This window comes from Triturus cristatus, chromosome 11 (genome assembly GCF_964204655.1).
Source record: "Triturus cristatus chromosome 11, aTriCri1.1, whole genome shotgun sequence".
In the NCBI taxonomy this organism is placed as follows: domain Eukaryota; kingdom Metazoa; phylum Chordata; class Amphibia; order Caudata; family Salamandridae; genus Triturus; species Triturus cristatus.
Genome location: NC_140594.1, coordinates 605479543 through 605502378, shown reverse-complemented (window position 1 = coordinate 605502378; position 22836 = coordinate 605479543). Strand labels below are relative to the sequence as shown.

Here is a 22836-nt window from a genome sequence, read left to right as displayed (position 1 = left end):
TGTCGGTTTTTGGGTGGCAAGGGTATTTTTAGGGCAGGTGGCGGTTTTTCGGGTGGCAAGGGTATTTTTAGGGTTTAGGGTGGGTGTGGGTTTTCGGATGGTGAGGGTATTTTCAGGGTTTAGTGTGGGTTTTTGTGTGGCAAGGGTTATTATAGGTTTTAGGGTGGGTGTGGGTTTTTGGGTTGCAAGGATATTGTTGGGTTTAGGGTGGGTATGGGTTTTTAGGGTGGCGAGGGTATTTTTAGGGTTTAGGGTGGGTATGGGTTTAGGGTGGCATGGGCATTTTTAGGCTTTAGGGTGGGTATGGGTTTTTGGGGTAATGTGAGGTTTAGGGTGGGTATGGATTTAGAGTTGTGGGTCACTAAGGATATATATGGAGATATATATATACATATATATATATATATATATATATATATATATATATATATATATATATATATATATATATATATATATATATGTATATGTAAATAATTTAGCACACATATGCCTTTGCCAGGAAAATGTAAGTATTTTACAGGTAAGTATAAACCCTTTATATGTGCATATATACTTACCTGTAAAATACTTCCATTATTCTGGTAAAGGCATGCATGGTAAAGATGCATACGCTGTAATGACTGTGTTGTAAAGGCATGCGTAGTTCCGTCATACATCCAGTTTCAGTTGGGTACACTCTCTAAGGATTACACCCCGCGTACACCATGCCAGCGGACATCTCCATGCCTGCTCTGTGGATTACATTTCTCAGTGCTGTAGTGCGGGGAGAAAACAAAATCAATGCAGAGAAGCGAGGTGGAGGTTTGGGCACTGTGATAAAGGGAAAGCGGAGTTGAGGGAGCGCTCAAATTTGACATAAGTCAGTCTGTAAACTTCTCATTGATGCACTCTTCTCATGTCTTCTCCTCCCCTCTTTGTCTCTCTTTTGTCTGTCTTTTCCTCTAGCTCTCTATCTCTGACTCATTAATCCCAACACTGTGCAGTAAAGTGTAGTCTGGGATTTTTTTGCAACACGACCTTCACCTATTAATAAATCTTCTAGGAAGGTGTATTTTTTATTGTGAATGTCCAATATTGCATTGCAGTATTTTCCATCTTTAAATGTTCAGTCCCCCTCCCTCCCCTACTCCATATAGCAATCATTCTAACAGTTAAATTTACTTTGATTAAATTAGGAGTGTCAATAATTACTAGTTGAACATCAAGGCTTATCTCTGACATAGGGAAAATAGATTGAAGGCGGTGGCCATATTAGAGGTAGGGGCTAGAGAATGGATGTTTAAAGATGGACTGATAAGGCACATTTATAAGGTACACTTTACCTCCACTGACCTCTCACCTCGCTTCTGTAAAGGCTACTGTAATGGCCAAGAAACTTGGTAAAAGCAAATTTGTTTGTTTATAATGTGGCTGTGAGCAGGGCTGGAACTTCATTAAAGCAACTATTGGCAGTGGCCTGAAGGCGCATTTATACAACATATTGCCTTAAAATCTGACCACTTTCCTGCTAAGGAAATGGGAGTGCCAAGAAAAATAAATGTGATATACCTGCAGCTTGAAAAGTCCTTCCATCTTATTCGGCTCTGAACCTGAGATGGTCTTCCTCATGTCGGGTTTAGGCCAGGAGTTCCACAGCTTTGGTCGGGCAGAGGTACAGCAACCTAATTTTTTACAGAACGGTGATTCTTCGGCGATCTCATACAGAGAAGTAGGTTGTGGTTTAGGTATCCCAAGGCCATTAGGGCCCTGCAGTGGACTTTTTAGATTCCACACTTGCCTTAATTTGCCATCAACCAAAGGTCTTTTATTGCTTTAACTATGTGGTCTCTTTCAGGCTTGTCTACAATGGGACTGGCATTCATTTTGTGTGGTTCCTGAAGCTGGGCCAGCTTCTGTAATTGTGGACTCGGATAGAATTTCTATAATCCATTTTTGAATGAGCATGTACGAAAAGTATGATTTTCCTTAGGGAGGTAGTGAAGAAATCTGATTCTTTTTAGTTTGCGGATGTGAGCATTTTTTCCATATAGTGAATTAATAAGAGAAATTTAGTCCCAGGTATAAAAAAAATGAATGTTTTAGTTTGAGTCCGCAAATCTCCACTTGTGGAAAAAACACAGAGAAATTTGGCTAGAAGATGAGCGCCAGGCTTAACAAATCGACAGCGAGGGCTGAACCAGGCTGTGGCTTGAGTGGCAGGCGGGGTGCCAGAGGCACTGGTCTGCCTGTCCCTGGAGCCTACTCTGCGGATAAGTTCATCGTTCACTTTCTGCAAAGCTGCTACTGCTGGTGCTGAATCAGCACAGGATCCCCACCAACAAGAAACAGATGGGAATTATTATGACTCCAGCCCAGCACTACATCTGAACTCGGGCAAATCAGCCCAGAAGAACTGTATGACTCAAAGCTTCCCACGCAACTGAGAATAGCGTGCTGTTCTGTAAACCCACACAAACCCATCACGTGCCTTGAGTCATCAGGAGAAAGCAAGGCGCCCTGCTGGTCTCTCCTGCGGTTATCAGTTGTCGAGCATGTGACCCCCCCCTTTGTTAGACGGGGGCGAGGTACTGTAGGTCCTTGATCACAGAAGCATCCTGCAGTAGGCATTCACAATCTTAGAAAAATGCACAATTTATCCATATGGTGTTGCAAAGGCTCTTATATTTACTGCCAAATCCATAAATGCCAACACACGCTGTGCCACCTGTGTCACATGAAATCGGGTCCCTTCACACGGTCAGTTGGTGAGGAGCCAATAACTCATGGTGGATAAAAATGTGAGCTGGAAACCCCTCCAGTCTTGCATCCTCAAAAAACATCATCTGTGTGTTCCTAAATTCAGGTATGAAAAACAAAAAAAGATCTTTACCTAAAACGTCGGATGGTCATCTCTCCTTTTTAATTGGCTCTGTCCTTCATTTCTCAGGTATGCATGCATCTTACTCCATAAGAAGAACCTACTCAAAGTCTCTTGAATGTTTGCCATATTTCTGCAAATTGCCTAAACTCATTTCAAAGATCACAACCTCTGCTTTTTTTAAAGCTACGCCATGGCAACCAAGCACTTTCTAATCGTTTCTAGCTTGTCTACTAACCCCGCCAAACATCTTCATGAGCTCACATATCCTCTTCTTCACACTGATGATAACAACTAGCACTTATTACTTTAATCTACCACAAAAAAACTGGGGTGAATGCATGGAATCATTTGGCTTGAGCACAAAAGAAGTAATCCCAATAAACAACAATAATAACATCTGCCTAACCACTAACTTTGGGTTCCAGAGCAGCGTGCTGCCCAACGTAAAGCTCTTCAATGCCGCATTAGTGTTAGTAAGGGCTATATAATTGTACTTGCAATTACATTAAATCTGCACCACTGGTGTCCGCTACAGGGTGCGAAACCCCCCCCCCCCCAGCATGTTGTTGGCAGACTGAGATTCTTCCGTTGCCTCTTTTACTCAGGGGAAGAGCTGGTGGAAGCGCATTATAAGATATGCTCGGCACAAAGCCCGCCCCTCCAAGACCACACACCTACTCGGTGCCTAATTTGTAAAAGAATAAGTGGGGGTGCCCAATGTTTTTCTCAGACGCCTGCGGCTAGGGCTATTCAAAGTCAGGGAGCCAAGTACCAGGGCTGCGTTTCTTTCAATCCACCTGATGATGCTTTAATCCGCCACCAGACACTCCTTGCCACTTTATCTCAGTTTTAGAGGATTTTTCGTCTCTGCTTTTTCCCTTTGTCAACATTTTTCCTTCTTTCTGCCTTTTTTGTTTTTTTCTCTTGCTCTAGATGAGTCTGTTGTGGAATCAAAATGCTGATCCCCCGAAAACCGAGCCTGTGTCTCCACCTGAAAATAACCTGCTCAAATTAAGCACTCCCCATCCTCTCCCACAGAGAAACACGTTTAAAAGTTGGAAAGTCTGGAATATATTTCAGCATCTGTGTCATGACAAGACTGCTATATGCCCAAGTACACGCAAAGAAAATGGGACCTTTGGCTGCTGTTTGGGTAGTAAAATACAGCGGTAATCGAACTTGGGTTTACTCCTCATGCCTTTGGTCCCTGGTGCTAATGAACCTACTTCACTACATATATGTACCGCTGATCAGAGGGTGACACGTAGCTGTTAATGACCAAACTGGAGAGTGGAGATCATGTCAAATGGTTTTTTTGGGGGGGGGACGGAAGGCCATGGGGGAGAATTACCAAGGGAGAAATAATCATTGTGCCTTTAGAGTGATGATTCCTACATCTTTGTCCACTACTGGTCATAATGGTAAGGTATCAGATCTGGGTTTGTGACTCTCGCTCTGTCCTCTGCGTTTCCTTCTGTCTCACGTTGTGAACCACACACAGTCCAAACTGAAAAAACTCTGTTCTTTTCTCTCCGCAGGAGTGGCTGCCAGGTGAAGAACTATGAAGCTCAGTCTCTTATGTTGGATGTTTGCACACAGGTATGGCCAAGCTATCATTTTCTGTGGATGATCTGACTGGTGAGCTACATTTTTGAAATATAATGGGTCTGCATATACAATAATGCATGTGGGCCATACTCTTGGCATACACCTGCAAGGAATTGTTTCCCTGTGCTAGGATATTTGAGATGCACCCTCTTTTGGCTGCACAGTAAGTGACCATAGATGACATAAAACGTTTGCTTTGTCGGTGGTCATTGTGAAGTGGGAGGGAGAGTACTTACAGACACCATTATTTTTAAGTTTAACCTATACACCACTTTAGTTGCTCTCCAGCCTTATGTGTTCCAAAAATAGCATACTGTACATACTTATACATCAGTCTGGGGGTTTTGGGCAGGCCACTTCATTCACTTGTCTGTTCAAGTATCATATACATTTTGCTTCCACCCATCACGGTATACAGCATGGGACAGTGTGCCAGCCTTCTTCAGGCATTAGAGCACATCATTTTAAGTGACAGTATTTGGCTTACAGGCATGCGCAGTCACCTAAAAAATAGTACACTTAGGTGGCTGCACTAGTGGACAAACATCTTTTATATCTGCATTTATTTCATTTTTGTTATAAATTTATTTTTTATAATGGGTCATTCTTTTACTTATTGTTCTTGTAAACATGTGAATGCCAAGTGTATATGGCATCATTTTTACTTTGTAATACATTTACACTTTTAATGCATATTGCATGTTTGTAAAATAAAATTAATAAAAATGAACCTCCAAGTTTGCCAGTAGCAGACCTCTAGCTTGCTTCATTTTGACATGTGGTTGCACAAGCCCAAGTCTTTCTGGCACTTTACTGGGATGACGGCCTCTGTCTATCTCAGTTAGCCAGAGTGGGTCTGAGGTAACTGAAGACCCTTGTGAGTCTCATCTGTGTCAGTGAGCTGTTTTCCAAGGTGGGCTTTGTCAGACCTGACTAGGCCTGAAACTGCTTGAATTACGTTATCACTGACTACTGACTAATGGGACGTGCATCATCACCTGTAACCAATCCATCCTATTCTGTAGCAGCTATAGGACTGAGGGCCTGATTTAGATCTCGGTAGACCGGTTACTCCGTCACAATGGTGACGGGTATCCCGTCCGCTGAAATACAAATCCCATTATATCCTATGGAAACAGCAAACATGATATTTGTCACCCTTGTGACAAAGTAGGCTCCGCCCAGATTTAAATCCGGTCCTAAGTCTGCACACGGAGCTCCGGTCCTTCCCTGTGTTGATGCCACTGCGCTCTTGCCTGTGTGATCAGGCTGAGGCCCATAGCCAGTGCTTAAATTTGAGCCGGGGCTTTCCGGTGCTAAGCACCGGCACTTACTTGGTTTCCGGTGCTCGGCACCGGCACCTAATTGTCAACACCATACATAGAACAGTCCACCACATGCTGCTCATCTAATTTAGAGATGAGCAGAGCCACGGATGTTTAGGAATACAATATACATTAAAATTGCTAATACCTGCCTCCCCAGCCATTCCTTTAGCTTTGGGGACCTGGAATAATCTGAACTGTTGCATTTACATGCGAGAGAGACATTAATAGTTGTTTTGGTAGAGAGGACAAGGGCGATGGGTGGTGCAAGCTGCAGTGGCCTCCCTGTCAGAGCCCTGGCACTTACTGTTTTACAAATTAAGCACTGCCCATAGCTGCTGTCTGGCCATAATACTTAGTCCACGCTTTAGCAGCCAAACATTTGAGTTTAGTATATACTTATTGGTCACAGTTGTTAACAATGAAGCGAATCATCCATTTTGGGTACATGGTCCAGTTATCTCAGTGCTTTTGTATGATAATAGAATTTATAAAGGCATTATATCGCATAGAAAGCTTACGATTGATTTGTGCGAATAACTGAAATATTCCAATAAAACATTACATGCAGAAAGTCATTAAGTAAATCATTTCCAAACAGTCCTGCATGGTTTTGGTCACACTGTCTATTTTTGTATTTTAAAGATGCGCTAGAACCACCAGTGCAAACCTGGTCCTAAAGCAGTGTTAGAACCTTCTGCGTAGGCTTGTTTTTCTTTCTTGTTTTAAAATTTATTTAATTATTATTATTTCAACTGCATTGTAGTGTGACAAGCAGTTTAAGATGCAAGCCTGCACCACCCAACTCTGGCATCTAGTGGCCCAACATTTCACAATGTAGCTGACAATTTAGGCTCAACAGTGAATTCCAAACATACTTTGACTCAAGGAAGGTGAACTACTTCTTCATCATGGGTGGAGCTTTAGCTTTTAAGATCGTAACAATTAAAAGATGTGAGCTCACCAGTGTGATCTGGCGCAAAGTATGTTACTTGTATTTAGAGGCGTAAGCAGTTGTATTGCCCTCTGGGATATATATTGCGCATTCATTGAAGAGCTAACCATTTTACAACCGGCACCATTTTAATACATCATGGGACAAAGTATGTAAATCAGAAGATCGGGATGCTTGAACTGTATAAGATATTTTGCTAATGCCTGGCTTAATCTTATAATTAACGGAATTTAATTTGGTGAAAAATGTGACCGGCCTAAGCATCGAACTTTCTGGATTATTTTTGGCAGTCTTTTTTTTAGTAAACATTTGGCCTTAGAGCATTAGTGTACTTTAACCAAGAAATAAATAAATTAAATTTTTAGGCACGGGATGATTGAGTGATTTGCCCAGAATCACGGGATGTTGAGCCGAAGAAGGGGACTCAAACCTGGAAATTGCATGTGGGAATAATTCTCCGCATTTGTCCTGCCAATTGTTTGTAGACTGCTTTGTTCATATAAAACCGCATCGTGAGTGATGTGATGATCATTAATCTCTATTGTTTTTTCTTCTTCTTGTTTTCCATTACCCCATCTCATTGTCAGTTTGGTTTCTTAAGACCCTTTCACTGCAACCCGTCCCCTGCCATGTCTCAAACAAGCATTGGCATAGCCAATAGGTCTCGCCTTTGGGACCTTATAAGTGTTTAGATATCCGACACAATATCCTTGGTGCAACATCAACTGCTGCATGGCTAAACACTTATAAGGTCCCAAAAGAGTTGTCGCATGCTGGTGACTTGTGACTGCCAGAAGTGCTTGTTTTTTTACTTTAATTAATAGATGCAAATACTGGTGCTTGCAGTTCTCATTTACAGTATTTAGAAATTGCAGAATGGGAACGTATGCAAAACCGACCACATAGCTCGACAGGGCAGAGAGGCACTGCGCCAGGCGGGAGTGCGCCAGGGGGTGGCTCAGCTTCACCAGACATGATCTTTGCCGTCGGGGCTCTTCTTGACGTTTTTTAGCTAAGCAAAATGTATAGAGGGTGAGGCATGCACTCCAGCTTGAATTAGAAGGGTAGTGAGAACAGTTTAATAAACTGCCACCTGAACTCCATACGTATTGCTGTGAGCTTTAATGAACAATAAGTGAAGAATTGACAAGTAGGATTCATTTTTTTTAGTAATGTATCTGTATGTAACACTTGATGCCACAGTGTTACTGTTTCGCAGCACCGTAAGGAGCATGTGCTAAGTCAATGACACTCATTTTATCGAGCTCGGAAGGTTAAAAGGGGGAGTTGTCCTGCCTGGATTCGGTTCAATGATTTGCAGGTGACTCAGACTTCCGGGGAATGCTCATCAATCGTTTTATGCGAGAGGAACGGTGCGAGAGAATGAGAGCACGCAGAAAAGAGTGTGAGGTTGAGAAAGACAGAATAGAAAGACATGAAGCAGAATTAGAGAATGGGGGACCGAGGGAAAGAAAGAAAGAGAGAAGTAGTTTGAGAGGAAACATGAGAAAGAGAGCAGGAGAGAGTGAAAGGGAGTATGTGGGGAAAACGTAAGAGTGAGGCAGAAAGAGGGAAAGAAAGATACAGCAAGAGAGTGAATGTAACAGAAAGGCAGTGAGACAGAATGTGAAAGAGACAAAGAGTTTGTGCATTCCTAGGGTATAGTGGTCTTAAAACCAAAGAGATAGGCAAGGAGGTTAGTATGGGTGTAGGATCCATACTGTATAAATATCGCCTTGAAAAGGGACATGAGCCTCCCCTCAATAGAGCTCGGCTGCCTAGAACCCAACACGTTGACATCCAAGTGCCATCCGAGGCCTCATGGCTTGGTCCCCATTCGTAATGACTTCCAATTTACAATGATTGTGCCCAGGCAAGAATTAATTAACATGTATAATCCCACAAGACACAAATGTAGGCCTGTGGACATTTTTCTAATCATCACTAACACAAAGCTAAGCTTCTGGACCCTTTTGTTCCTTGGTGACCTGAACTGAAGTTCTTTCATCCTAGTCCAAGGGGCAGCTAGTCTGCCATAGAGCAAAGAGTTAGGGATGCGCCTGCTAAGATAAGCCTTACATTCTTTCTCTTAGAGAAATGCAATGGCTCAATTGTATTGAGAAGACTACAGATCCCAGAATGCATGGTTATTTTAAAAAAGCACAAGACTGGGACACAGAGTCCCAGTGTCATATGGTAGCTCTAATGAGGATGAGCCCATGCGAGCAGCTGTCCTAGTCCCCTCCTTTGTGCATTAGCAATTGCAAAGCACAGATTCATTAATTCTGTTTTAGTACAGTAGACATCCCCCAGACAGTTAATTTCAGGGGATTTTTTTATGAGCCACCCTACACAATGAGTTGTTTTGCTACCTTGCAGATGCACCACAAAAATCATGCGGCGGTCACTTTCAATTAAACAAAATCCGGATGATAAGCCAAAATGTATCTGTGAGGGAGGGGGAATCTCTAGAGAAATGGAGTACATTGCATATGTCCAGAGTTACGTGTGCGCCTTGGATAACATTTCCTCAGTTAATCAGCGTGCACGTTTTAGGACCCTCTGACGCAAAACACATAGTCCTTTTAAAAATAGTCCGTTATGCAGAGCTGCTAATGTGTATTACGGTACCACAGCTGTTATTTATTCGGATGAATAATTCCCTGAAAATGTTTCCTTTATTTTGGTCCTGTGTTAGATAGATTGCATTCTCTGCACTCAATTATAAGTGTGCTTTGTCGGAATTCTAGCTGAGCTCAGCGAAAAAAAGATTTAAAAGAAAAGAGCGCATGCATTATTTATTCCCGGCACTGAGCATACACGTGGAATCCCAGTCAATTTCCATCATTACGGAATATGGAAATGATATGAATAAGAAACAACTCTGCTGGACATGTTGCATTGTCGCGTGCTTGTGGAGAACGCAGCAATGCGCTGAGCGTACGTGGAAAACAACGTCCGATAACAGAGATAAACACAGCAACACATCTGAATATCCTACGCACATTTTACATTTTCAAAGAGCCCAGGTAGAATGGCTGGATTATTTTGGACAGAACTGCTCCATTTAGTAGATTAAACTAAAACGGTCGCTCGTGTTGGAGCCTGCTTGGTATTGGCATATGAAAATCCTGACTGGTAAAAATAATTTTTGACTGAAAAATACTGCTCAAAAAATGACCGGGAACAAGACAGGATACTTCTATTGTATCTCGTAAGCATGCCAGAAATTAAATGAAAGCCTTTCCAAGAACGTGGAGTCTAAAAACCTATTTTTAGAGCCATCGGGGTTCCCAAGGAAACACATCCCAAGGGAAGAGGGCAGTAAAGTCATTAGTAACAGGATACTGACACTGAGGGCATGTCTGGTGTTTACCTTGTGGGAGCGAGCAGCAGCAGGCGCGATATTGCTAACAGATGGCGCCGCTGCTCGCTCCCGCAAGGAAAACGCCAGACATGCACGAGGGCTAATAGGAAACAGTGCAAAACATGCACTAGTTTCAAGAGAAGCCTGGAACGATTCCAAAAGGTCTCCAAAGCAGCGCTTGCGTGCTGCATAGGCAAGACCTAAAAAGCCACAGGGCTTTGTTTGTAACACTCCTTCTTTTCTACTTCTTCCAGACCAATGGCTTTAGGGTCGGGGCATGACTAGGGTTGCCTCATTACAGGTATTGCTAGTTTGCCAACAGGATAGATTGCTGTACAAGCACAGACTCTGATACCGAATGAAGAACAAATATGTATTCTCCTCGTATTACTGTTCTAACATTGATAGGAGAGGAACTGTCAATGAGCAAGCCGAAGGGAGGGGCTCAGAGAACACGTGCTCTGAAATCACCAAGTCTCTAAACCTTCCTTTGCCAGCAGAGACTCGAAGGCACTGAATGCCCGGCAGCGGTACACTGTGTGGAAATCTGCAGCTCGAATGCTAAAAATGTGTGCAGTGCCATATCAGTGACGCTCAAGCCAAAAATACTATTTTAACACCACGCTAACTTTTACGCCTTGGAAAGGTGAGCCACCAGGGTCGCAAAGGTGAGCCACCAGGGTCGTGCATGACCTTTGCATTCAAGATACATCCCGACCTCTACAAATGTTTAAGTACTGACAACCACACAGGGGGTAAGCTATATTAAATTCTGCAGAAATAACTGCCCGTTTCATTTGCCACTAGGATTTCACACCAAAGTAGGCTATGGCACTTTAGTAGACCTGACTTTGTGTGAAATCTTAGGGGTAATTGTGCGGGTTTCTCCCTGTTACACCCTCCTTTGGATTCATGATCCTCATTATGGCGTTTTACAATAGAAAACCATTTGTTAATGTGTTAGATCAATTTTCCACATCTAAGTATGATTTGTGCTGGAATTTGATCAATGCTGCTGTGTGGCCAGCTTTATGTCACTCTGTGTTTGGCAACTACCTACGCAAATGCAAACTAAATCGGGACCACAGATATTAAAATGATTACAAGACAGGTTGCTCTACAGGATACAAGTGGTTGTGACACCTCTGAGTGCGATTTTTAGTGTAGTGTTGGTTTAGGTAAGTGATAAAAATGTTTTCCTGCCTTGACGTGTGAGCTTTCTGTCTTCCCTCCTCGGCAACTTCCTCTTGGCATTTGCCTTCAACGGGCCAGAATGTTACTTCCATTTCTGTTCTTGTTTTAATTCCGTTGTCTTTTTCACTTTTGAGTTGGTCAATGATCCACCCGACAAAGATCAAGGGCGATGTCTCTGTTATGACCGTTTTAAATTTTAATTTTTTTGTGCCAAATCAGGGGCGTAATGCAGGCGGCGCAGATGACCCCCAACCCTTCAGGAGGCCCCCATCCAAAGTACCACTTGGTCAGAGGGTCTTTCCTCTGCCCTAATATCTTAAGCCTGACTATCGAGGTGCCAAGAGTTCCTCCTGACCAGCCTTGAAATAAAACTAAACCATTATGCCAGCCACACCATTGATACCCACCACCTCAAATCCTGCCTCTCTCCCAACTAACCCTCTATTTGCAGCTCCTAAATGAAGCGCAATCCAATTGAAACAGAATTTCCCATCTCCAACACTGACCACTCCTTCATTCATTATGTTTGCTAGACATGAACGGGAATGATTTACACCTCTTCTGTCTGGAACCTTGCATCCTTAGTGAGACCTTCTGCATCACCTTCAGCATGTGATGTCAAACTCACTAGCGTAGCTTGCAGAGAAAGTGGCAATCAGTGCAACCTAGGAACCTAACCCCTCAACAGACTCAAACTTTGAAATGCTAAGAGAGAGAAAAAATATGAAAGTAATCCTCCATCCTTAGCCCAAGGTTATGGAATACACCCACACCTCAGAACAGGTTCCTCACACAAAAACACAGTTCCACTCCCGTTCAGTTGACCAAATCCCCACACAATTTATTTGCATGTTCTCTGAATTGTTCCCATTAAAGTATCCCAACTCACCTACTGTTACCATACTGAAGTGTCTGCTCTTGCTATATAATTAATGATAAAATACCTTAAGAACTGATAAATCCCACGTCCAGGCCCATCTTGCAATGATACATTACCTCACTATAATCCCTTTATGTAGCCACTTCAAAACTAGCAATCTGGCTAAGTTTGCCAAATGTGTTCTTTCATCAAAATCTATTACTCAATAAAAGTGTTCTTCCTCATGCTGAACATATGTATTGTGTATTACTTCTTCTCCTTCTTCCCCAGTATTGTTTGCTCTGTTTACCTTATTAGATGCACATTCGCAGATTAATTTCTGGAGACCTTGCTGCCATTTACCAACCCTTTCTTTTGATCTCCCAGAATAATCTCACCAAAATGATCCCTTTTGAGGACTCTGTCTATACCCACATCAGCCCCCTGTAGACTGCCATCTTTACCTGCCAGTAGGCACCCACCATGCCATTCAGGATTGATTCACCATTTCCTAGCATCATTGGCTCTAGCCAGAAATCTTGGGAATTTACATTGTCTGGCTGATATTAACGTCAAAGACGTAGCCTGAGAATATTTTGATTCCAATTATACTGATGCTCTTGCTCTAGTACTCGCCAGTTCCTTAGCCCAATAAAGTCCTGTGTCATTTCTGAAACAGAATAGACCTCTTTGACAACATTTCATTGAACTGAGAATTTCCTCCACCTCTTCACTATGGAAAGACATTGATCAGGTATTGATAGAGGCATGATCTTCAGACTGAAGGTAAAGCTCCTCTCTGATGTGTAGGAAAGCTGGCTCTTTATATAGTGGCCAAAACAAGGTACACTGTGCTAAGAGTCCAGGCAAACCCCAGTTGGTTTACAGAGGCAACATGATAACCCAAATGCTCTTTTTGTGATAGTGTGAGTCAGCAGTTAGGCTTATCAGAGGGTAGTAAAGGAAATGAAATGAGAGAGGCCGATCAAACCAAAGAGACAGGGCTCCGTATCAGACTATAAAGTCATAAAGGATTCCCTTTGGAATCAAAAATTGCCACAGAAACTCATTCATTAAAATTCCATCTCGCAAACAGTCTCCAACTTATCCACAACTCATACATACAACCCCAAAAAACAAGTATAGTACCACAGAGGTTACTGACCATATGAAATATTTAATACAAACATATTGTTACATAAATCAACATACTATACACTAATCCCTCATGTACATAATAGGGCATACATCCCATAAAAGGCTATAAGTATAAAAAGACTTCACCTTTGTTAAAAAATCATAGCATAACAAAAACACACATCAGTGCAGTTCAAAAATGCTTTTATTCGGTTTATAAAATATAACCATATAAGCAGAACAATATACAAACAATATATCATAAACTAAAATCCCATCATAGCTGTAATATAAATTACAAGACACAACAATTAATAATTAATAATTAATTCCTCTCACATTGGGGGGACTTACATATTCCACACAATATTAAAATCCATAATAGCCTTCTAGAAAAGGTCCTTCATACTCCGAAAAATCATATATATACAAACAAAAACACATTAGCACGTAAACGCAGCATCACAAATTGTACTCAGCAGGTAAAAGTAATCCTAATTAATAATTATTGCTTTCCTAGCAACTATACACTTCAATATATACAGAGCCACATAAAAACAGATGTCAGGGCCTTCTAGAGATGATACCAGCTTCATAGCCGTTTTTGTGGATCGAACATTATATTTTAAAAAGATAGGTTTAAGATAAAATTTCCTCAGGGAACAATAAAACTTACAAAACAATAAAAAATGACAGCAGCTTTGTCTTGAGGTATTATCACATGGGCAAAGAGATTTAGTACCACTTTTCATTTGCGGAAATGCCACTAAATGGTGGGCAATTCCCAATCTAAGCCGGGTTAAAACAAATCTATGTGAGTTACGAGTAATAGAGGATAGATAAGTCTGAAACCCAATATTTAAATTTAACTCCCGATACAAAATAACGGTTGGTAGCGTCCTGGATGACCTTTCCCTTATCTCCTTCTTGTAGGTTAAAAACCCCTCTTTTAACTCTTTTTTTGGGATTGAAGCTGCGGCCTCCGGTTCAAGAAAAATATTACATCCAAATAGAAGATGGTACCAATATTGGATGTATATAAGCCACGGGATTCGATTAGAATGGTCAAGCCTCAAGCAATCTTTAATGATTGCTTGAGTGAATATTGTTTCAGTCTTTGACTAGATTGAGCGCCAAAGAGTCAAGGGGCGTAATGCAGCCATATCGGAAATGTGTTCAATTCCCACTTCAGCATGAATTAAAGCTGTTGAAGCTGAGGATGGTACGCACAATAACTTCTTAAGGAACCTATTTTCATCTTGCTGCAGCGTTGGGCAACTTTTATGACCCATATGCCCGCTCCGTAAAGTGCTGATGAAACACATCTGGCGTTATAAATCACCATCATATCTCTGATTCGTCTCGCCCCTAATTTGGATGAAAATCTAAATATACTATTGGTGTTCCTACTCATTTTAAGACTAATATTATCATATTCCTGTGTCCATTTTCCGTCCCCTGAAAACGTCAAACCAAGGTAACAAAATGTCTTGACCGTTTGCATCTTTACATTTTCAATAAAAAAGGATAACCCCCCTAGTTTAGTTTTCTTCCCACAGATCATCGCAAAGGTCTTGGTTTTATTTATCAAAAGTTTTCTACTTAAAATAAATGAGGTAAACTCATTAATTAATCGTTGCAAACCAATCTGGGTACGTGATATTAAAACGGCATCATCCGCATATAGTAGAATTGGCACTGTTTTCCCATCTATAAGCGGAGCATCTGCAGAAATCTGGCCAAGGGTTGTGTCAACTTCATTAATAAATAATAAAAATAAAAGTGGTGCCAGGACACAACCCTGACGAATGCCTCTAGTAACCTTAAGAAAAGGAGTGCATTCGCCAGCAGGACCAAAGCGTACTTTACAAGTTAGTTTGGCATACAACCTAGCTAAAAAATGTACAATTTCATTGGGTGCCCCTAATTCGAGTAAAACACGCCATAAAATGGCGTGATCCACGAGATTGAAGGCACTGCTTAGGTCAGCAAAACAAAGATACAGATTGCCCTCTTTAGCAACAGTGTATTTATTAATAAGAAGGTCAAGATTAATACACTGTTCTAATGTCCCCAAACCTTTCCTGAATCCGTATTGAACCTTTGATAAAATCCCATTCTCTGTTGCCCATGAATCCAATCTCTTCAAAATAATTCTACTCATTATTTTGATAGATGCATCTAATAAAGAGATAGGACGGTAATTACATGCCTCAGATTTAGATCCTTTTTTAAAAAGAGGGATAATTATAGACTGGCCCCATGTCTCCGGGAGATTACCTACTACTGCTGCATTAAAAAATCGTACTAAAATTGGGCCCAGAGATTCATTTCAGTTTTATATAAATCCACCGGCACCCCATCTGGGCCAGACGCTTTACCTCCTTTACTATTAATTAAACCCTCTTTTACTTTATCTAAGCTTACTGACAATGGTAATGGTAACCATAAAAATTCGTTACATATAGTTGGATTTAAAATGAAGCTATCGGGATTAAAAATTTCCGAAAAATGTTCAATCCATGCGTTACAATGTACATATGACGTTATTTCTGGTACACTATCATTCTTTAGGAAAGAACTATTGATAGTTGCCCAGTACAATTTACTATTATTAGTATCTATTGCTAGGTTGAGATTATTCCATGCTTCATCTCGGAGTTCATTCTTCCTGTTTGAAAGTGCCAATTTATAGTTAGCCCTTAGAATTTTGATAGATAAATTGTCGCGTGGTATTTTACTCAGGGCGTCTTTTAGATCATGTAATGTTCTAGTACAATTTTTGTCGAACCACCCTAGATTTAATTCCTTATTACCACGACTTTTTTGGGTGAATAAACCTTCTATGATTCCATTAATATTAACAAAATTAAATAGCAATATCTCGGGGGTTACTTCATCATTGAGAAAATAATCTATCTCCTTCCTACACTCTCTACTACCTTCTTGTGCATTTTTTGGGGATCAATTCCCGCCCATTTTACTCTCATACCATTAATTCGGGTAACGACTACATCATTAATACAATCCGTGCATTAGGATACTTATTGCCCCAACATAATAAAGAGATGGAGATGCTATTAGGATCACTTAAGACCTGTTCCTCAATCCATAAATTCGAAAATTCGGCGTTACTGGAGAGTAAGATTTGATCAATGTTTGTCTGCGCATTCCTAACAGTAAAAGTCGGGCACTTTTTGTTAGCCTTGTTCTTAGAGCAATTTAAAAGGTCCAGATCAAGTTTTACCATAAACTTATTCAGTGCTGTACCATACCTGCAATGTGGAAAATGTAAATATAAATGGTCAGCCCCATCGTCATCACCAATCTCCTTCCTAAAGCCACAGGAGTTAGTCATAGCCAAATGGCAGGGTTGGATGTTAAAATCACCTGCCCAAAGAGTAATTGTCTGTCTACGTGATGATGTAAGTACCCTTTCGATCTCTTTTTCGAGCGGGATTAAGACTTTGTCCCTAGTTGCATCAAAAACATTATTGTAATAATTCACCAAAAGAAGATCTTTACCTTTGGTACATTCTAATTGCAACAACTGACAATGGGTATCTACTGTGGTGTAACTTTTAATCCTGCACATAGATAATTTATTGGATATCAAAATGAGGAGACCACCTTTAGCTCTCCCAGCCATAGATAAAGGTGCATTTAACCAGTTAGAGGTGTAACCTTCTATATGGATACTCTCTTTACACCATGTTTCCTGAAGGCAAATAAAATCATATCCTGCCTTGATAAAGTCCAACCAAAATGGTGTATCCAGTTTTCTGAATAACCCTGCAATGTTCCATGTTACTAGGTTATAACCTATTTCTAGGACTGAGTCACCTCTCGGGGTATCAATCGGAGGTGTTACAGGTGCATTATTTGGTGTAATTGTAACCGATGTTCCTGGGGATAAACCCCTGTTGGTTATACCTGGTGCATCATCCTCTACAACTCTGTTACTGGTTAATGTTAATGGTTCCTGCTCCGACAGTGCTAACAAAGAAGTCGATTGCCCACCCATAGTATCTCCTTCTTCCCATTTGGGTCCTGTTTTTCGTTTTGCCTTTACCATCTTAAGTCAATCATTTTGATCTAAGGAATCGAAGGCCTGGAATCTATTATAGGTGGGTATTGTAAAGCATGGTCGGTGCATAGAGAATTTTGTAAGTCTATGTGCCAGAGAATTATTGTTATCACCAAATTTGTTTTCCAGTAGGTGTCTATAAAAATATCTCAAGGGTAACAAGGTCATATTAAACTCCCAGGCTGAGGGTCGTGGTGCATTGGCAAGAGTAGTTTGAGCCAAGTACGGGGATCGAAAATTGATGATAATACAGTCCCCATCCACCTTTTTCTTAAGCGGACCCACCCAACCCACCCGCTGCGTCAATATAACCTGGTTAGCCCTCTCCATAGGGAAGCCACATTTAGTGGATAGCCAGTGGAGGGATTTATTTTTTAAAGCATCATAGGTTTCTACTTGATCTTTCCGCAACTTAGGGACATTTGTAAGTACTGCAACATAAGCGCTGCATTCCGGGGGCAAATTTATAAAAGCAGGGACCGAGCGATCATCATTCCCTGTATGAACTTTAGTACTTCTGTTGACATCTTCAACTATCACTGGGTTTTCTTGCCTCCCAATACCCTGATCTGGGGGAGGGGCTAGATTTCTTTTGAGCGTTGAAGTATTTTCATTTAAAAGACTCTTAACAGATTGTTCAATAATAGGAGCTTTGATTGTGCTCCTATTATGATTGATCAATTGATTCTCCATAGTATCTAACCTCCTTTCGATGTTCGTAATTTTGAGATTCATATAATTCATATAATCAACATATGTATAAAAAAGAATTAGAAGAGAGAAAAAGAGAGAGCACACAAGACATAAGCTAATTTGTACAATCAATCGATGCAGGTACATGATCATGACAAAGTTCTCCTCTAATGTGACAGTATGTTCCACAAATTTACCATTATATATGCGTTAACGTGTTTCAGTGGTATAAGGCCAGTTCTGACCACCTTCTTCAAGACACCAAAAAATATCTTGTGTCAATGCTTATTGGTAACACTTGTGAGCAAACATATAAATACTACTATTATCAATCATATATCTGCATTCGTTTCCTAGTCATATACATAGTTCCAATTAAAACACCTAATCATTTTATAGATTAAACAAAAATGTTTATATATATGTGAGCGGGTAGAAGAAGCGAGGTCCACAACAAAAGGGGTTTCAGTGGGTTTTATTTTATACATGCGTCTAACTGGTGTTGCCAGGGTTTGTCTTTGTGAATAATGCTTATCCACAGGTTATCCCTCTTTCAGTCGTCTGGATGCTCTGGCGTTCTTGTGGGGAATACTTTCTTGCTTCAGGCTTTCCTCAAAACACAAAAAAATAAGAGAATGCGGTGTGAGAAAATGGCTCCACTTTTCCACCGTCACCAAAAAGGGGATAAGGAGTGAGGAGACACACGGTGTGCTTTCACAGGGGAAGGTATTTGCGTGAAGGGAGAGAGTAGTCGGGATGGTTCTAGATCTGTGGGGAATTAGTTCAACTTCTCACTGCCGACCTTCTTCCGCCTCTCAGCCCACCCCGCAAACCGCGCACGCACCTGTGAGAGCCACGCTCCTCCTGGAGCGTGGCTGGGCGATGGGTGGGCACGTTGGCCTCCTGGCTCCCCTGCTGTCTCGGGAATCCCTCGCTGGGCTTTCAGTATGGGAACCGGGGCATCTTCTCCCTCGTTCCTCTGCTTCTCTTCTCGGGCTCTGCTTTCGGCATCTTCACTGTTCCGATGTCTATCCCAGTCTGTCTTCGCGTCCCATGCCTCGTCCTCAATAGGATTAGAACAGAATATTGTTCCAGAGAAAAAAACAAATAAGCATTCAAACATATAGTATTAAATCATCAGTCAAATGAGATTCAGTCCATTATATAGGCAGGAGGTATTCTTCTTTATTTTCTTATTTCTCAAAATTTCTCCTTGTGATCATTACACATTAGTTCATAATAACATATTGTCATTGATGTTGTAGCCAAGTTGTAGTCAACACGTGTTTCGTCTTGGGTTAATGGCCCAGCGACTTCCTCAGGGCAGGGACAATCTTTAAGAAAACAACCACACCTCAGGTAAAACCTGTATGTGGTCCCATACAGTATGGGTCTAAATGCAACTGGTATCCATCATGAGTCAGCAGTCGATATGTGTGCAAATATCTGATTACAATTCAAATTTTGAAGCGGTGCCATGAGGTTGCAGAGCATCAGAAGGTTGGCTGCGCTCAGCAAGTTTCTGTAGCGAGTATGAAGCGGACTGCCTCACAGACGATCACAGTGTTATCGTTAGTGAGACAGTCCGCTTCATACTCGCTACAGAAACTTGCTTAGCGCAGCCAACCTTCTGATGCTCTGCAACCTCACGGCACCCACTTCAAAATTTGAATTGTAATCAGATATTTGCACACATATGCACTGCTGACTCATGATGGATACCAGTTGCATTTAGACCCATACTGTATGGGACCACACACAGGTTTTACCTGAGGTGTGGTGAATTGTTTTCTTAAAGATTGTCCCTGCCCTGAGGAAGTCGCTGGGCCATTAACCCAAGACGAAACACGTGTTGACTACAACTTGGCTACAACATCTATGCCAATCTGTTACTATGAACTAATGTGTAATGATCACAAGGAGAAATTTTGAGAAATAAGAAAATAAAGAAGAATACCTCCTGACTATATAATGAACTGAAATCTCATTGGACTGATGCTTTAATACTATATGTTTGAATGCTTTTTTGTTTTTTGCTCGGGAACAATATTCTGTTTTAGTGCCTACCCTCTGTGTACCTGCAGTAACGGAGGATTACTGGGACGTAGGTGGCCGTTTCCTTTCTGTTCCCTGGAGCACCTCTTAGATATTTGTCCGTATTTCAATTAAATCATTGGTTTTGCGCAAGATTTAAACCTAGCCACGCTTCCAAGTTTTACTCAATAGGAATAGGGCTGATGACGCAGGGCCAGGGGGCGGGGTCTTCTGGATACTGCTCCCAGTTAAAGGGGCCGCTCGTAATCCTGGACGAGTCTCGGTCCCTTGAAGTGAACCAATCCGTGGAATCCTCCGTCTGTGGAAAAAGGAGAGGATCCCGGTTTCCATGAGCATGCCACCATTCGTCCGTTGTTCCGGTATGACCACCAGCAAGGGGGGCCCCGTGACAATATATACACACACATATGTGCTGTGATTTGTCAAGTTATGGTACATCAGTTTAGATCAGTATAAAAAAAATCTTCACATCAGTCACTCATAATTTGGGGTTCACCAATGTGCACTACATTTACCAATCTTCTCTTGTACAACTTGCATGCGTTTTGAGTTTAAGCAATATATACTGCATGCACCCATCTTCTCACACAACTCACATACCAGGTGGGCTACTCACTTCAAAGAGTGAGTTCAGGCATCAACTCTTTCCAACACAACATAGAATCTAGTATTAAACATTTTGCATTCTTGCCGTACCTAATTTGTTTAATTGCTATCACGCATAGGGATAGTGGACTATCTATTTTCATCAAGCCTCCCCAAAGAGGCCACTAAATTGATCCTAATTATGGTTTTTTTTTCTTTCTCAATATTAATACGGATCACATACATATATTTAGGCGATCCAGAGAAAATAGCACAGGCGGGAATTCTTGCCAGCTGCTGGATCAATCTATGAGGGAAACACAAACGTGAATATTACCCGCAGCCCCTCTTAATTTTAGGCTCAACAGTAACATATTTTGTTTAGATAGTTTGTATTCTTCCTACCTTTGCTCTGAGTGGAGTCTACCTATCAATACCCAGGAAAGACCTGGCCCTGCAGTTCGGGCTGGACAGTTCCCATGGGGAGCAGGGTCAAGACTGATTTGCATATGGCTGGGTCCAAACTGGAATGGTGTGGTGAGCAAAAAGACGAGGGATTTAGGCACAGACCTTTGACTGGTGGTGTTTGACCTTGTACACCATTCCATCCATCTATTGTTTTTAGGTCAAGGACCGTCCGGTCTGCCGAAGGCAGAACCGGAAGTCGGAGATTTAATGTTTCTGAGAGTGGCTCCTTAGCCCGCCTCTCTTTTTGCCTCTCCTCCATTGGCTGGCTTCCTAAACGGAGGCCAGCCATTGGAGGAGAGAGCCGTCCCTCCAAATAGGCTCCGTCTTTTTCAGATTCGGGGGCGTGTTCCTTGCGGTTCTTTCCACTCTTTAGCCACGCCCCCGAATCTGAAACCGCCGCTGCGTTTCTCCGAGGCATTTCTGCTTCGCCTCGGAGAAAGGCGGTGGTGTTCAGGGCGATTCCCTCAACGACGATTCCCTCAAGCACGTAAGACTTGTTAGTTTCTCCCGACCGCTGTGGCCTCCCACTCTTCCTCCCTCGCAGCTCTCTCTCTCCCCGCCTCCTCTTCGACCCCCGCTTGTCTTCCTCCCTGCCCTTTGAGTCCCCTTTCTCCCCTCTTTGACTACCTTGTGTCTTCCTCTCTCTCTTATTTCACTTCCTCCCTCGCTCCACCTCTCCCTTCCTGACTTTTCTTGCCCACCAACTCCCTCTCCTGTTGGAGGTCCTGGCCGGCTCGTTACGCCTTCCCCATTTCTCCCTCCCTCCCCCTTCTTTAACTGGCTGCCTCTTCCCCGCGTAGCCGCGCACTCCTCGGTGATCCTCGGCAGAGAGCAGCCGTTGCACAGCCACGATGATGGAGAACAGGGTGTTCTGCTGCTTCACTTTCTACGCGGCTGCCCTGGTGCTCAAGATGTTCCTGCTGGCGATCCTTACCGGCCGGCTGCGCAGGAAGGTGGGTGCCCCCGGCCTGATCCCCTCCCACCCCTGCTGGCATGTGCGCGTGATGGGCCTGACACCCCCGTGCTGGCATGTGTGCGAGAGTGTGACGGACCCCGCGTCCGGCTTACGCCCATGTCAAACCCTCTCCTTTGACTGATCCTTACCAAACTCCAGAGGGAACATTAAGAAGAGACCGTTCTAGCCGGCCAGATTGCGCGTGAGGGCTTGGGGTGTCGGGTGTGTGGTTGTATGAGGGCGACTGTGGCCAGATTGCGCGAGAGGTCTTGGGGTGTCGGGTGTGTAGTTGTCTGAGGGTGACTGTGGCCAGATTGCGCGTGAGGTCTTGGGGTGTCAGGTGTGTGGTTGCCTGAGGGTGACTGTGGCCAGAGTGGGTGTGAGGTCCTGCTGGTGTCGGGTGTGTGGTTGTTAAGTGTGTGACTGTGGCCAGACTGGGTGTGAGGTGTTGCGGGTGTCGGGTGTGTGGTTGTCTGTGTGTGACTGTACGTGTTCTTGTGTATGCTTTTCTGTATGCCTCATTTTGTACCTGTGTGCCACCAGTATTCGAACTGTCCGTGTGGCCCTGTTGTTTGTGTGTGTACGTTTGTGTATATTCACCACCGAGGATGTTATCCAGACTCTTTCCTCTCAGCCTGGAGCCGACTCTTTCCTTCTCCTATTCGTCGAGCCCGTCTCCACAGTA

The 22836-nt window shown here is 42.5% G+C and overlaps 1 protein-coding gene across 16 annotated transcripts in view; it reads left to right on the top strand.

The window, feature by feature from the left end:
- The window catches only part of TACC1 (transforming acidic coiled-coil containing protein 1), a 622392-nt gene that overhangs the window by 451625 nt on the left and 147931 nt on the right, over positions 1-22836 (top strand). For all 16 annotated transcript variants that reach the window (XM_085633924.1, XM_085633923.1, XM_085633919.1 and 13 more), the window contains one exon: positions 4402-4462. In XM_085633924.1, the coding sequence (XP_085490050.1) occupies positions 4402-4462 (61 nt within the window). The remainder of the gene's footprint in view (positions 1-4401; positions 4463-22836) is intronic.